Source organism: Scyliorhinus torazame, chromosome 4 (genome assembly GCF_047496885.1).
Source record: "Scyliorhinus torazame isolate Kashiwa2021f chromosome 4, sScyTor2.1, whole genome shotgun sequence".
In the NCBI taxonomy this organism is placed as follows: Eukaryota; Metazoa; Chordata; class Chondrichthyes; order Carcharhiniformes; family Scyliorhinidae; genus Scyliorhinus; species Scyliorhinus torazame.
The window spans coordinates 371,904,807-371,922,034 of record NC_092710.1 but is presented as its reverse complement, the minus strand read 5'-3'; the positions used below and the strand labels follow the sequence as shown (position 1 = coordinate 371,922,034).

The 17,228-nt window shown below is 54.4% G+C and overlaps 1 protein-coding gene across 1 annotated transcript in view; it reads right to left on the bottom strand.

Annotated features, from left to right (window-relative positions):
- Positions 1-1,059: 1,059 nt before the first annotated feature.
- The window catches only part of LOC140411242 (protein yippee-like 5), an 85,740-nt gene continuing 69,571 nt past the window's right edge, over positions 1,060-17,228 (bottom strand). The window contains exons 2-3 of the mRNA XM_072500353.1: positions 2,021-2,195; positions 1,060-1,859 (exon numbers count right to left, since the gene is read on the bottom strand). Coding sequence (XP_072356454.1) covers positions 1,635-1,859; positions 2,021-2,161 — 366 coding nt within the window. The 5' untranslated portion in view covers positions 2,162-2,195 and the 3' untranslated portion in view covers positions 1,060-1,634. The remainder of the gene's footprint in view (positions 1,860-2,020; positions 2,196-17,228) is intronic.

Below are 17,228 nucleotides of genomic sequence, written 5' to 3'. Positions count from 1 at the left end.
CACAAGTCCCGAAAGACGTGCTGTTAGGTGATTTGGACATTCTGAATTCTCCCTCTTGTGACCCGAACAGGCGCCGGAATGTGGCGACTAGGGGCTTTTCACAGTAACTTAATTGCAGTGTTAATGTAAGCCTACTTGTGACAATAAAGATTATTATAGTTGCCCTCTGCTTGCTTTTAAAGGCTTCCCCATAATACTCGCCACTTTGTCTGCTTTTTCTTTAGCTTTTATGCTGTCCTCGACTTCCCTCGTCAGCCATGGATGCCTTGTCCTCCCCTGAGCATGTTTCTCCTGAATAAACCCCAAAAACTCCTGCCATTGTTGTTCCACTGTCTTCCCTGCTAGGCTCCTTTTCCAATCAACTCTGGCCAGCTCCTCCCTCATGTCTTTGTAGTTACCCTTATTTAATTGTAATCCCGTTACATCTGATTGCAGCTTCTCCCTCTCAAACTGCAGGGTGAATTATTTCCATCAGGGTCTTTTTTCCTTTCCAATTTCTGAACTCTACCCAGATTCGACCCCTTTCGACTATATCGCTCCTTGCTAGCGATTTAACTTCATTCCTTACTGACAATGCAACCCCGCCCCCTTTGCCAATCTGCCTGTCCTTTCGATAGGACACATATCCTTGGATATTTAGATCCCAGCCCTGATCCCCTTGCAGCCACGTCTCTGTGACTCCCACAACATCGTACCGGCCAATTTCAATGTGCAACAAGCTCATTTACCTTGTTCCGTATACTGCGCGCATTAAGTTGGATTCTTGCCGCTTTCTATGCTCTCTGTCCTATTACTTGCTCTGGAAACTTCATGAATTTCTCCTGGGCCCTCGGCGCTTTAACGAGTTTAAAGTCCTCATCATTAACCTGCACTTCTACCCTCCACTTTAAGTTTGGGTTTGTAACTTTCCAGTATTTTAAATGGGTAGGAGAGGGGACTGTTTTAATAGTGAAGCTGTTGAGACAGATTAAATCTTCTGTCTTACGGATAACGAGCATCGACACTCTGTGTTGAGAGAGAGATATGTAGGTTTCAGTCAGGAACATTCAGAGTCTGGAATAACATTTTCCTTTTATTAAATTATTTATAAGTTACACAGATGGAGTCAGGCTCCTGAGTGGAAACAATAACTTCAGCAGACACCGAGCCGGGACTGCTGTGGAATCGGCAGCCAGGCCCCGGCCTGGGTGGTCGGACCTGGAACCCTGCGTGACACCGGATAACATCCGGACAATCCCCAACTCAGCCCAGAGTCTCCCGGAACCCAGGAACACCCGCTCTCTGCACTGACAGCCCAACTCATGCTGTTAAACCCTTCCCTTCGAGTCACATACAGCCGGCAAGCAAAGACGAGCTGGCACTCGGCATTTTACAAACAGCAAGGAAATATACTTAAAAAATTAAATAAAAGCTGAGCATTGCAAAACGCCTTTTCCCCTAAGGTAAGTAGATAGTGGGAGTTAAAAGCACCGTCTAGAATGAGAGACACACTCTCGGGTCTCTCAATTTACAACACAAAGCTAGACTTAATGCTAAAGTGACACTGTACATGAGAGAGAAATGACTTTTTAAAATTAAAAGTATTCTTTTTCTTTCGGAAAGAGAATGGAAAGTATCCATGAAGGAGTTTCTCCTCAGGAGGTATCAGAGGGAACGTGCTCTTCGAAACCCTCACTCTCACGCACCAAAGCTCGCTCCAGGATCACGCGGCCCTCCTTGTACCGCTGACTGTCCTCGGTCGCAAACTCGTAAATCCAGCCCAGTTTACTGTTGCAGTTCTTGCAACTAACGTCTCGTACCATGTGACGGCCGGTCAGCATCACCCGATCTTGTACCTCGCTGTACTGTAGATTCACCACCTGGGAAAGAGACAGACATTAATCTCACCCACACCTCACTGGGCAGAGACTCTCGGCCCGACAGGAAATGTTGGGTCGATACGTTTGATTCCGGAGGATTGCAGAGCTGGGGTGGCAGTGATTGGAGATTTTGTCGCCAGCTCGCTCCTGTCACAACTCACCTTGTTAAAGAGGAAGGCCCTCCCTGTAGCTCCTGTGAAACGTGTGGAAATCAGCTCAGATCGGTTGGTCAGGATGGTGTCACAGTTCGCACAGGAGAACAGACGGGTGCCGCCAATGTGGTCAAGGAAAATTCTGCCCATGATTCCCAGCCTTCCAATTGTACTCAGGTAAGATCTACGGAAAAGAGGTTACAATATTACAGGAGAAGGCCTATTTACATCATGTCAATTAACTGCAGAGTAATCGGCTCAGTCCCACTCCCCTGCAGAGAAATCAACTCAGTCCCGCTCCCCTGCTTCACTGCAGAGTAATCAACTCAGTCCCACTCCCCTGCTTCACTGCAGAGTAATCAACTCAGTCCCACTCCCCTGCTTCACTGCAGAGTAATCGGCTCAGTCCTACTCCCCCGCTTCACTGCAGAGTAATCGGCTCAGTCCCACTCCCCTGCTTCACTGCAGAATAATCGGCTCAGTCCCACTCCCCTGCAGAGTAATCGACTCAGTCCCACTCCCCTGTTTCAATGCAGAGTAATCGACTCAGCCCCACTCCCCTGCTTCACTGCAGAGTAATCGACTCAGTCCCACTACCCTGCTTCACTGCAGAGTAATCGACTCAGTCCAACTCCACTGCTTCACTGCAGAGTAATCGACTCAGTCGCACTCCCCTGCTTCACTGCAGAGTAATCGACTCAGCCATACTCCCCTGCAGAGTAATCAGCTGAGTCCCACTCCCTTGCAGAGTAAGCAACTCAATCCCACTCCCCTGCAGAGTAATCGACTCAGTCCCACTCGCCTGAAGAGTAATCAACTCAGTCCCACTCCCCTGCTTCACTGCAGAGTAATCGCCTCAGTCCCACTCCCCTGCTTCACTGCAGATTAATCGACTCAGTCCCACTCCCCTGCTTCACTGCAGAGTAATCGACTCAGCCCCACTCCCCTGCTTCACTGCAGAGTAATCGGCTCAGTCCCACTGCCCTGCTTCACTGCAGAGTAATCGACTCAGTCCCACTCCCCAGCTTCACTGCAGAGTAATCGGATCAGTCCCACTCCCCAGCTTCACTGCAGAGTAATCGGCTCAGTCCCACTCCCCTGCTTCACTGCAGAGTAATCGACTCAATCCCACTCCCCTGCTTCACTGCAGAGTAATCGGCTCAGTCCCACTGCCCTGCTTCACTGCAGAGTAATCGACTCAGTCCCACTCCCCAGCTTCACTGCAGAGTAATCGGATCAGTCCCACTCCCCTGCAGAGTAATCGGCCGAGTCCCACTCCCCTGCTTCACTGCAGAGTAATCGACTCAGCCTTACTCCCCTGCAGAGTAATCAACTCAGTCCCACTCCGCTGCTTCACTGCAGAGTAATCGGCTCAGTCCCACTCCCCTGCTTCACTGCAGAGTAATCGCCTCAGTCCCACTCCCCTGCTTCACTGCAGAGTAATCGGCTCAGTCCCACTCCCCTGCTTCACTGCAGAGTAATCGACTCAGTCCCACTCCCCTGCTTCACTGCAGAGTAATCGACTCAGTCCCACTCTCCTGCTTCACTGCAGAGTAATCGACTCAGTCCCACTCCCCTGCAGAGTAATCGGCTGAGTCCCACTCCCCTGCAGAGTAATCGGCTGAGTCCCACTCCCTTGCAGAGGAAGCAACTCAATACCACTCCCCTGCAGAGTAATCGACTCAGTCCCAATCGCCTGCAGAGTAATCGACTCAGCCCCACTCCCCTGCTTCACTGCAGAGTAATCGGCTCAGTCCCACTCCCCTGCTTCACTGCAGAGTAATCGACTCAATCCCACTCCCCTGCTTCACTGCAGAGTAATCGGCTCAGTCCCACTGCCCTGCTTCACTGCAGAGTAATCGACTCAGTCCCACTCCCCTGCTTCACTGCAGAGTAATCGACTCAGCCTTACTCCCCTGCAGAGTAATCAACTCAGTCCCACTCCGCTGCTTCACTGCAGAGTAATCGGCTCAGTCCCACTCCCCTGCTTCACTGCAGAGTAATCGCCTCAGTCCCACTCCCCTGCTTCACTGCAGAGTAATCGGCTCAGTCCCACTCCCCTGCTTCACTGCAGAGTAATCGACTCAGTCCCACTCCCCTGCAGAGTAATCGGCTGAGTCCCACTCCCTTGCAGAGTAAGCAACTCAATCCCACTCACCTGCAGAGTAATCGACTCAGTCCCACTCGCCTGAAGAGTAATCAACTCAGTCCCACTCCCCTGCTTCACTGCAGAGTGATCGGCTCAGTCCCACTCCCCTGCTTCACTGCAGAGTAATCGGCTCAGTCCCACTCCCCTGCTTCACTGCAGAGTAATATACTCAGCCCCACTCCCCTGCTTCACTGCAGAGTAATCGACTCAGTCCCACTCCCCTGCAGAGTAATCGGCCGAGTCCCACTCCCCTGCAGAGTAATCGGCTCAGTCCCACTGCCCTGCAGAGTAATCGACTCAGTCCCACTCCCCTGCTTCACTGCAGAGTAATCGACTCAGTCCCACTCCCCTGCAGAGTAATCGACTCAGTCCCACTCGCCTGCAGAGTAATCAACTCAGTCCCACTCCCCTGCTTCACTGCAGAGTAATCGGCTCAGTCCCACTCCCCTGCTTCACTGTAGAGTAATCAACTCAGTCCCACTCCCCTGCTTCACTGCAGAGTAATCAACTCATTCCCACTCCCCTGCTTCACTGCAGAGTAATCGACTCAGTCCCACTCCAATGCTTCACTGCAGAGTAATCGGCTCAGTCCCAATCCTCTGCTTCACTGCAGAGTAATCGGCTCAGTCCCACTCCCCTGCTTCACTGCAGAGTAATCGACTCAGTCCCACTCCCCTGCAGAGTAATCGGCTGAGTCCCACTCCCTTGCAGAGTAAGCAACTCAATACCACTCCCCTGCAGAGTAATCGACTCAGTCCCAATCGCCTGCAGAGTAATTGACTCAGCCCCACTCCCCTGCTTCACTGCAGAGTAATCGGCTCAGTCCCACTCCCCTGCTTCACTGCAGAGTAATCGACTCAATCCTACTCCCCTGCTTCACTGCAGAGTAATCGGCTCAGTCCCACTGCCCTGCTTCACTGCAGAGTAATCGACTCAGTCCCACTCCCCTGCTTCACTGCAGAGTAATCGGCTCAGTCCCACTCCCCTGCAGAGTAATCGACTCAGTCCCACTCCCCTGTTTCAATGCAGAGTAATCGACTCAGCCCCACTCCCCTGCTTCACTGCAGAGTAATCGACTCAGTCCCACTACCCTGCTTCACTGCAGAGTAATCGACTCAGTCCAACTCCACTGCTTCACTGCAGAGTAATCGACTCAGTCGCACTCCCCTGCTTCACTGCAGAGTAATCGACTCAGCCATACTCCCCTGCAGAGTAATCAGCTGAGTCCCACTCCCTTGCAGAGTAAGCAACTCAATCCCACTCCCCTGCAGAGTAATCGACTCAGTCCCACTCGCCTGAAGAGTAATCAACTCAGTCCCACTCCCCTGCTTCACTGCAGAGTAATCGCCTCAGTCCCACTCCCCTGCTTCACTGCAGATTAATCGACTCAGTCCCACTCCCCTGCTTCACTGCAGAGTAATCGACTCAGCCCCACTCCCCTGCTTCACTGCAGAGTAATCGGCTCAGTCCCACTGCCCTGCTTCACTGCAGAGTAATCGACTCAGTCCCACTCCCCAGCTTCACTGCAGAGTAATCGGATCAGTCCCACTCCCCAGCTTCACTGCAGAGTAATCGGCTCAGTCCCACTCCCCTGCTTCACTGCAGAGTAATCGACTCAATCCCACTCCCCTGCTTCACTGCAGAGTAATCGGCTCAGTCCCACTGCCCTGCTTCACTGCAGAGTAATCGACTCAGTCCCACTCCCCAGCTTCACTGCAGAGTAATCGGATCAGTCCCACTCCCCTGCAGAGTAATCGGCCGAGTCCCACTCCCCTGCTTCACTGCAGAGTAATCGACTCAGCCTTACTCCCCTGCAGAGTAATCAACTCAGTCCCACTCCGCTGCTTCACTGCAGAGTAATCGGCTCAGTCCCACTCCCCTGCTTCACTGCAGAGTAATCGCCTCAGTCCCACTCCCCTGCTTCACTGCAGAGTAATCGGCTCAGTCCCACTCCCCTGCTTCACTGCAGAGTAATCGACTCAGTCCCACTCCCCTGCTTCACTGCAGAGTAATCGACTCAGTCCCACTCTCCTGCTTCACTGCAGAGTAATCGACTCAGTCCCACTCCCCTGCAGAGTAATCGGCTGAGTCCCACTCCCCTGCAGAGTAATCGGCTGAGTCCCACTCCCTTGCAGAGGAAGCAACTCAATACCACTCCCCTGCAGAGTAATCGACTCAGTCCCAATCGCCTGCAGAGTAATCGACTCAGCCCCACTCCCCTGCTTCACTGCAGAGTAATCGGCTCAGTCCCACTCCCCTGCTTCACTGCAGAGTAATCGACTCAATCCCACTCCCCTGCTTCACTGCAGAGTAATCGGCTCAGTCCCACTGCCCTGCTTCACTGCAGAGTAATCGACTCAGTCCCACTCCCCTGCTTCACTGCAGAGTAATCGACTCAGCCTTACTCCCCTGCAGAGTAATCAACTCAGTCCCACTCCGCTGCTTCACTGCAGAGTAATCGGCTCAGTCCCACTCCCCTGCTTCACTGCAGAGTAATCGCCTCAGTCCCACTCCCCTGCTTCACTGCAGAGTAATCGGCTCAGTCCCACTCCCCTGCTTCACTGCAGAGTAATCGACTCAGTCCCACTCCCCTGCAGAGTAATCGGCTGAGTCCCACTCCCTTGCAGAGTAAGCAACTCAATCCCACTCACCTGCAGAGTAATCGACTCAGTCCCACTCGCCTGAAGAGTAATCAACTCAGTCCCACTCCCCTGCTTCACTGCAGAGTGATCGGCTCAGTCCCACTCCCCTGCTTCACTGCAGAGTAATCGGCTCAGTCCCACTCCCCTGCTTCACTGCAGAGTAATATACTCAGCCCCACTCCCCTGCTTCACTGCAGAGTAATCGACTCAGTCCCACTCCCCTGCAGAGTAATCGGCCGAGTCCCACTCCCCTGCAGAGTAATCGGCTCAGTCCCACTGCCCTGCAGAGTAATCGACTCAGTCCCACTCCCCTGCTTCACTGCAGAGTAATCGACTCAGTCCCACTCCCCTGCAGAGTAATCGACTCAGTCCCACTCGCCTGCAGAGTAATCAACTCAGTCCCACTCCCCTGCTTCACTGCAGAGTAATCGGCTCAGTCCCACTCCCCTGCTTCACTGTAGAGTAATCAACTCAGTCCCACTCCCCTGCTTCACTGCAGAGTAATCAACTCATTCCCACTCCCCTGCTTCACTGCAGAGTAATCGACTCAGTCCCACTCCAATGCTTCACTGCAGAGTAATCGGCTCAGTCCCAATCCTCTGCTTCACTGCAGAGTAATCGGCTCAGTCCCACTCCCCTGCTTCACTGCAGAGTAATCGACTCAGTCCCACTCCCCTGCAGAGTAATCGGCTGAGTCCCACTCCCTTGCAGAGTAAGCAACTCAATACCACTCCCCTGCAGAGTAATCGACTCAGTCCCAATCGCCTGCAGAGTAATTGACTCAGCCCCACTCCCCTGCTTCACTGCAGAGTAATCGGCTCAGTCCCACTCCCCTGCTTCACTGCAGAGTAATCGACTCAATCCTACTCCCCTGCTTCACTGCAGAGTAATCGGCTCAGTCCCACTGCCCTGCTTCACTGCAGAGTAATCGACTCAGTCCCACTCCCCTGCTTCACTGCAGAGTAATCGGCTCAGTCCCACTCCCCTGCAGAGTAATCGACTCAGTCCCACTCCCCTGTTTCAATGCAGAGTAATCGACTCAGCCCCACTCCCCTGCTTCACTGCAGAGTAATCGACTCAGTCCCACTACCCTGCTTCACTGCAGAGTAATCGACTCAGTCCAACTCCACTGCTTCACTGCAGAGTAATCGACTCAGTCGCACTCCCCTGCTTCACTGCAGAGTAATCGACTCAGCCATACTCCCCTGCAGAGTAATCAGCTGAGTCCCACTCCCTTGCAGAGTAAGCAACTCAATCCCACTCCCCTGCAGAGTAATCGACTCAGTCCCACTCGCCTGAAGAGTAATCAACTCAGTCCCACTCCCCTGCTTCACTGCAGAGTAATCGCCTCAGTCCCACTCCCCTGCTTCACTGCAGATTAATCGACTCAGTCCCACTCCCCTGCTTCACTGCAGAGTAATCGACTCAGCCCCACTCCCCTGCTTCACTGCAGAGTAATCGGCTCAGTCCCACTGCCCTGCTTCACTGCAGAGTAATCGACTCAGTCCCACTCCCCAGCTTCACTGCAGAGTAATCGGATCAGTCCCACTCCCCAGCTTCACTGCAGAGTAATCGGCTCAGTCCCACTCCCCTGCTTCACTGCAGAGTAATCGACTCAATCCCACTCCCCTGCTTCACTGCAGAGTAATCGGCTCAGTCCCACTGCCCTGCTTCACTGCAGAGTAATCGACTCAGTCCCACTCCCCAGCTTCACTGCAGAGTAATCGGATCAGTCCCACTCCCCTGCAGAGTAATCGGCCGAGTCCCACTCCCCTGCTTCACTGCAGAGTAATCGACTCAGCCTTACTCCCCTGCAGAGTAATCAACTCAGTCCCACTCCGCTGCTTCACTGCAGAGTAATCGGCTCAGTCCCACTCCCCTGCTTCACTGCAGAGTAATCGCCTCAGTCCCACTCCCCTGCTTCACTGCAGAGTAATCGGCTCAGTCCCACTCCCCTGCTTCACTGCAGAGTAATCGACTCAGTCCCACTCCCCTGCTTCACTGCAGAGTAATCGACTCAGTCCCACTCTCCTGCTTCACTGCAGAGTAATCGACTCAGTCCCACTCCCCTGCAGAGTAATCGGCTGAGTCCCACTCCCCTGCAGAGTAATCGGCTGAGTCCCACTCCCTTGCAGAGGAAGCAACTCAATACCACTCCCCTGCAGAGTAATCGACTCAGTCCCAATCGCCTGCAGAGTAATCGACTCAGCCCCACTCCCCTGCTTCACTGCAGAGTAATCGGCTCAGTCCCACTCCCCTGCTTCACTGCAGAGTAATCGACTCAATCCCACTCCCCTGCTTCACTGCAGAGTAATCGGCTCAGTCCCACTGCCCTGCTTCACTGCAGAGTAATCGACTCAGTCCCACTCCCCTGCTTCACTGCAGAGTAATCGACTCAGCCTTACTCCCCTGCAGAGTAATCAACTCAGTCCCACTCCGCTGCTTCACTGCAGAGTAATCGGCTCAGTCCCACTCCCCTGCTTCACTGCAGAGTAATCGCCTCAGTCCCACTCCCCTGCTTCACTGCAGAGTAATCGGCTCAGTCCCACTCCCCTGCTTCACTGCAGAGTAATCGACTCAGTCCCACTCCCCTGCAGAGTAATCGGCTGAGTCCCACTCCCTTGCAGAGTAAGCAACTCAATCCCACTCACCTGCAGAGTAATCGACTCAGTCCCACTCGCCTGAAGAGTAATCAACTCAGTCCCACTCCCCTGCTTCACTGCAGAGTGATCGGCTCAGTCCCACTCCCCTGCTTCACTGCAGAGTAATCGGCTCAGTCCCACTCCCCTGCTTCACTGCAGAGTAATATACTCAGCCCCACTCCCCTGCTTCACTGCAGAGTAATCGACTCAGTCCCACTCCCCTGCAGAGTAATCGGCCGAGTCCCACTCCCCTGCAGAGTAATCGGCTCAGTCCCACTGCCCTGCAGAGTAATCGACTCAGTCCCACTCCCCTGCTTCACTGCAGAGTAATCGACTCAGTCCCACTCCCCTGCAGAGTAATCGACTCAGTCCCACTCGCCTGCAGAGTAATCAACTCAGTCCCACTCCCCTGCTTCACTGCAGAGTAATCGGCTCAGTCCCACTCCCCTGCTTCACTGTAGAGTAATCAACTCAGTCCCACTCCCCTGCTTCACTGCAGAGTAATCAACTCATTCCCACTCCCCTGCTTCACTGCAGAGTAATCGACTCAGTCCCACTCCAATGCTTCACTGCAGAGTAATCGGCTCAGTCCCAATCCTCTGCTTCACTGCAGAGTAATCGGCTCAGTCCCACTCCCCTGCTTCACTGCAGAGTAATCGACTCAGTCCCACTCCCCTGCAGAGTAATCGGCTGAGTCCCACTCCCTTGCAGAGTAAGCAACTCAATACCACTCCCCTGCAGAGTAATCGACTCAGTCCCAATCGCCTGCAGAGTAATTGACTCAGCCCCACTCCCCTGCTTCACTGCAGAGTAATCGGCTCAGTCCCACTCCCCTGCTTCACTGCAGAGTAATCGACTCAATCCTACTCCCCTGCTTCACTGCAGAGTAATCGGCTCAGTCCCACTGCCCTGCTTCACTGCAGAGTAATCGACTCAGTCCCACTCCCCTGCTTCACTGCAGAGTAATCGGCTCAGTCCCACTCCCCTGCAGAGTAATCGGCCGAGTCCCACTCCCCTGCTTCACTGCAGAGTAATCGACTCAGCCATACTCCCCTGCAGAGTAATCAACTCAGTCCCACTCGCCTGCTTCACTGCAGAGTAATCGACTCAGTCCCACTCCCCTGCTTCACTGCAGAGTAATCGACTCAGTCCCACTCCCCTGCTTCACTGCAGAGTAATCGACTCAGTCCCACTCCCCTGCTTCACTGCAGAGTAATCGACTCAGCCCTACTCCCCTGCTTCACTGCAGAGTAATCGGCTCAGTCCCACTCCCCTACTTCACTGCAGAGTAATCGGCTCAGTCCCACTCCCCGACTTCACTGCAGAGTAATCGGCTCAGTACCACTCCCCTGCTTCACTGCAGAGTAATCGACTCAGTCCCACTCCGCTGCTTCACTGCAGAGTAATCGGCTCAGTCCCACTCCCCTGCTTCACTGCAGAGTAATCGCCTCAGTCCCACTCCTCTGCTTCACTGCAGAGTAATCGGCTCAGTCCCACTCTCCTGCTTCACTGCAGAGTAATCGACTCAGCCCCACTCCCCTGCTTCACTGCAGAGTAATCGGCTCAGTCCCACTCCCCTGCTTCACTGCAGAGTAATCGACTCAATCCTACTCCCCTGCTTCACTGCAGAGTAATCGGCTCAGTCCCACTGCCCTGCTTCACTGCAGAGTAATCGACTCAGTCCCACTCCCCTGCTTCACTGCAGAGTAATCGGCTCAGTCCCACTCCCCTGCAGAGTAATCGGCCGAGTCCCACTCCCCTGCTTCACTGCAGAGTAATCGACTCAGCCATACTCCCCTGCAGAGTAATCAACTCAGTCCCACTCGCCTGCTTCACTGCAGAGTAATCGACTCAGTCCCACTCCCCTGCTTCACTGCAGAGTAATCGACTCAGTCCCACTCCCCTGCTTCACTGCAGAGTAATCGACTCAGCCCCACTCCCCTGCATCACTGCAGAGTAATCGACTCAGTCCCACTCCCCTGCTTCACTGCAGAGTAATCGACTCAGCCCCACTCCCCTGCTTCACTGCAGAGCAATCGGCTCAGTCCCACTCCCCAACTTCACTGCAGAGTAATCGGCTCAGTCCCACTCCCCGACTTCACTGCAGAGTAATCAGCTCAGTACCACTCCCCTGCTTCACTGCAGAGTAATCGACTCAGTCCCACTCCGCTGCTTCACTGCAGAGTAATCGGCTCAGTCCCACTCCCCTGCTTCACTGCAGAGTAATCGCCTCAGTCCCACTCCTCTGCTTCACTGCAGAGTAATCGGCTCAGTCCCACTCCCCTGCTTCACTGCAGAGTAATCGACTCAGTCCCACTCCCCTGCTTCACTGCAGAGTAATCGGCTCAGTCCCACTCCTCTGCTTCACTGCAGAGTAATCGGCTCAGTCCTACTCCCCTGCTTCACTGCAGAGTAATCGCCTCAGTCCCACTCCTCTGCTTCACTGCAGAGTAATCGGCTCAGTCCCACTCCCCTGCTTCACTGCAGAGTAATCGGCTCAGTCCCACTCCTCTGCTTCACTGCAGAGTAATCGGCTCAGTCCCACTCCCCTGCTTCACTGCAGAGTAATCGACTCAGTCCCACTCCCCTGCAGAGTAATCGGCTGAGTCCCACTCCCTTGCAGAGTAAGCAACTCAATCCCACTCCCCTGCAGAGTAATCGACTCAGTCCCACTCGCCTGAAGAGTAATCAACTCAGTCCCACTCCCCTGCTTCACTGCAGAGTAATCGACTCAGTCCCACTCCCCTGCAGAGTAATCGGCCGAGTCCCACTCCCCTGCAGAGTAATCGGCTCAGTCCCACTGCCCTGCAGAGTAATCGACTCAGTCCCACTCCCTTGCTTCACTGCAGAGTAATCGACTCAGTCCCACTCCCCTGCAGAGTAATCGACTCAGTCCCACTCGCCTGCAGAGTAATCAACTCAGTCCCACTCCCCTGCTTCACTGCAGAGTAATCGGCTCAGTCCCACTCCCCTGCTTCACTGTAGAGTAATCAACTCAGTCCCACTCCCCTGCTTCACTGCAGAGTAATCAACTCAGTCCCACTCCCCTGCTTCACTGCAGAGTTATCGACTCAGTCCCACTCCAATGCTTCACTGCAGAGTAATCGGCTCAGTCCCACTCCTCTGCTTCACTGCAGAGTAATCGGCTCAGTCCCACTCCCCTGCTTCACTGCAGAGTAATCGACTCAGTCCCACTCCCCTGCAGAGTAATCGGCTGAGTCCCACTCCCTTGCAGAGTAAGCAACTCAATACCACTCCCCTGCAGAGTAATCGACTCAGTCCCAATCGCCTGCAGAGTAATCGACTCAGCCCCACTCCCCTGCTTCACTGCAGAGTAATCGGCTCAGTCCCACTCCCCTGCTTCACTGCAGAGTAATCGACTCAATCCTACTCCCCTGCTTCACTGCAGAGTAATCGGCTCAGTCCCACTGCCCTGCTTCACTGCAGAGTAATCGACTCAGTCCCACTCCCCTGCTTCACTGCAGAGTAATCGGCTCAGTCCCACTCCCCTGCAGAGTAATCGGCCGAGTCCCACTCCCCTGCTTCACTGCAGAGTAATCGACTCAGCCATACTCCCCTGCAGAGTAATCAACTCAGTCCCACTCCCCTGCTTCACTGCAGAGTAATCGACTCAGCCCCACTCCCCTGCTTCACTGCAGAGTAATCGACTCAGCCCCACTCCCCTGCATCACTGCAGAGTAATCGACTCAGTCCCACTCCCCTGCTTCACTGCAGAGTAATCGACTCAGCCCCACTCCCCTGCTTCACTGCAGAGTAATCGCCTCAGTCCCACTCCCCTGCTTCACTGCAGAGTAATCGGCTCACTCCCACTCCCCTGCTTCACTGCAGAGTAATCGACTCAGTCCCACTCCCCTGCTTCACTGCAGAGTAATCGGCTCAGTCCCACTCCCCTGTTTCAATGCAGAGTAATCGACTCAGCCCCACTCCCCTGCTTCACTGCAGAGTAATCGACTCAGTCCCACTACCCTGCTTCACTGCAGAGTAATCGGCTCAGTCCCACTCCCCTGCTTCACTGCAGAGTAATCGGCTCAGTCCCAGTCCCCTGCTTCACTGCAGAGTAATCGGCTCAGTCCCACTCCCCTGTTTCAATGCAGAGTAATCGACTCAGCCCCACTCCCCTGCTTCACTGCAGAGTAATCGACTCAGTCCCACTACCCTGCTTCACTGCAGAGTAATCGACTCAGTCCCACTCCCCTGCTTCACTGCAGAGTAATCGACTCAGTCCAACTCCCCTACTTCACTGCAGAGTAATCGACTCAGCCCCACTCCCCTGCATCACTGCAGAGTAATCGACTCAGTCCCACTCCCCTGCTTCACTGCAGAGTAATCGACTCAGCCATACTCCCCTGCAGAGTAATCGGCTGAGTCCCACTCCCTTGCAGAGTAAGCAACTCAATCCCACTCCCCTGCAGAGTAATCGACTCAGTCCCACTCCCCTGCTTCACTGCAGAGTAATCGGCTCAGTCCCAGTCCCCTGCTTCACTGCAGAGTAATCGGCTCAGTCCCACTCCCCTGTTTCAATGCAGAGTAATCGACTCAGCCCCACTCCCCTGCTTCACTGCAGAGTAATCGGCTCAGTCCCACTCCCCTGTTTCAATGCAGAGTAATCGACTCAGTCCCACTACCCTGCTTCACTGCAGAGTAATCGACTCAGTCCCACTCCCCTGCTTCACTGCAGATGTAATCGGCTCCGTCCCAGTCGACTGCTTCACTGCAGAGTAATCGACTCAGCCCCACTCCCCTGCTTCACTGCAGAGTAATCGGCTCAGTCCCACTCCCCTGTTTCAATGCAGAGTAATCGACTCAGCCCCACTCCCCTGCTTCACTGCAGAGTAATCGACTCAGTCCCACTCCCCTGCTTCACTGCAGCGTAATCGACTCAGTCCCACTCCCCTGCTTCACTGCAGAGTGATCGGCTCTGTCCCACTCTCCTGCTTCACTGCAGAGTAATCGCCTCAGTCCCACTCCCATGCTTCACTGCAGAGTAATCGGCTCAGCCCCACTCCCCTGCTTCACTGCAGAGTAATCGACTCAGTCCCACTCCCCTGCTTCACTGCAGAGTAATCGGCTCAGTCCCACTCCCCTGCTTCACTGCAGAGTAATCGACTCAGCCCCACTCCCCTCCTTCACTGCAGAGTAATCGAATCAGTCCCACTCCCCTGCAGAGTAATCGGCAGAGTCCCACTCCCCTGCAGAGTAATCGACTCAGTCCCACTCCCCTGCTTCACTGCAGAGTAATCGGCTCAGCCCCACTCCCCTGCTTCACTGCAGAGTAATCGGCTCAGTCCCACTCCCCTGCTTCACTGCAGAGTAATCGACTCAGCCCCACTCCCCTGCTTCACTGCAGAGTAATCGAATCGGTCCCACTCCCCTGCAGAGTAATCGGCCGAGTCCCACTCCCCTGCAGAGTAATCGACTCAGTCCCACTCCCCTGCTTCACTGCAGAGTAATCGACTCAGTCCCACTCCCGTGCAGAGTAATCGACTGAGTCCCACTCCCTTGCAGAGTAATCGACTCAGTCCCACTCGCCTGCAGAGTAATCAACTCAGCCCTACTCCCCTGCCTCACTGCAGAGTAATCGATTCAGTCCCACTGCCCTGCTTCACTGCAGAGTAATCGGCTCAGTCCCACTCCCCTGCTTCACTGCAGAGTAATCGACTCAGTCCCACTCCCCTGCTTCACTGCAGAGTAATCAACTCAGTCCAACTCCCCTGCTTCACTGCAGAGTAATCGGCTCAGCCCTACTCCCCTGCCTCACTGGAGAGTAATCGATTCAGTCCCACTGCCCTGCTACACTGCAGAGTAATCGGCTCAGTCCCACTCCCCTGCTTCACTGCAGAGTAATCGGCTCAGTCCCACTCCCCTGCTTCACTGCAGAGTAATAGATTCAGCCCCACTCCGCTGCTTCACTGCAGAGTAATCGACTCAGTCCCACTCCCCTGCAGAGTAATCGGCCGAGTCGCACTCCCATGCAGAGTAATCGGCTCAGTCACACTGCCCTGCAGAGTAATCGACTCAGTCCCACTCCCCTGCTTCACTGCAGAGTAATCGACTCAGTCCCACTCCCCTGCTTCACTGCAGAGTAATCGACTCAGTCCCACTCCCCTGCTTCACTGCAGAGTAATCGACTCAGTCCCACTCCCCTGCTTCACTGCAGAGTAATCGACTCAGCCCCACTCCCCTGCATCACTGCAGAGTAATCGACTCAGTCCCACTCCCCTGCTTCACTGCAGAGTAATCGACTCAGCCCCACTCCCCTGCTTCACTGCAGAGTAATCGGCTCAGTCCCACTCCCCTACTTCACTGCAGAGTAATCGGCTCAGTCCCACTCCCCGACTTCACTGCAGAGTAATCGGCTCAGTCCCACTCCCCTGCTTCACTGCAGAGTAATCGACTCAGTCCCACTCCGCCGCTTCACTGCAGAGTAATCGGCTCAGTCCCACTCCCCTGCTTCACTACAGAGTAATCGCCTCAGTCCCACTCCCCTGCTTCACTGCAGAGTAATCGGCTCAGTCCCACTCCCCTGCTTCACTGCAGAGTAATCAACTCAGTCCCACTCCCCTGCTTCACTGCAGAGTAATCGGCTCAGTCCCACTCCCCTGTTTCAATGCAGAGTAATCGACTCAGCCCCACTCCCCTGCTTCACTGCAGAGTAATCGACTCAGTCCCACTACCCTGCTTCACTGCAGAGTAATCGACTCAGTCCCACTCCCCTGCTTCACTGCAGAGTAATCGGCACAGTCCCAGTCCCCTGCTTCACTGCAGAGTAATCGGCTAAGTCCCACTCCCCTGTTTCAATGCAGAGTAATCGACTCAGCCCCACTCCCCTGCTTCACTGCAGAGTAATCGACTCAGTCCCACTACCCTGCTTCACTCCAGAGTAATCGACTCAGTCCCACTCCCCTGCTTCACTGCAGAGTAATCGACTCAGTCCAACTCCCCTGCTTCACTGCAGAGTAATCGACTCAGCCCCACTCCCCTGCATCACTGCAGAGTAATCGACTCAGTCCCACTCCCCTGCTTCAGTGCAGACTAATCGACTCAGCCATACTCCCCTGCAGAGTAATCGGCTGAGTCCCACTCCCTTGCAGAGTAAGCAACTCAATCCCACTCCCCTGCAGAGTAATCGACTCAGTCCCACTCGCCTGAAGAGTAATCTACTCAGTCCCACTCCCCTGCTTCACTGCAGAGTAATCGACTCAGTCCCACTCCCCTGCAGAGTAATCGACTCAGTCCCACTCCCCTGCTTCACTGCAGAGTAATCGACTCAGCCCCACTCCCCTGCATCACTGCAGAGTAATCGACTCAGTCCCACTCCCCTGCTTCACTGCAGAGTAATCGGCTCAGTCCCACTCCCCTGCTTCACTGCAGAGTAATCGGCTCAGTCCCACTCCCCTGCTTCACTGCGGAGTAATCGGCTCAGCCCTACTCCCCTGCAGAGTAATCGGCTCAGTCCCACTCCCCTGCTTCACTGCAGAGTAATCGACTTAGTCCCACTCCCCTGCTTCACTGCAGAGTAATCGGCTCAGTCCCACTCCCCTGCTTCACTGCAGAGTAATCGGCTCAGTCCCACTCCCCTGCTTCACTGCAGAGTAATCGGCTGAGCCCTACTCCCCTGCTTCACTGCAGAGTAATCGACTCAGTCCCACTCCCCTGCTTCACTGCAGAGTAATCGCCTCAATCCCACTCCCCTGCTTCACTGCAGAGTAATCGGCTCAGTCCCACTCCCCTGCTTCATAGACTCATAGAACATACAGTGCAGA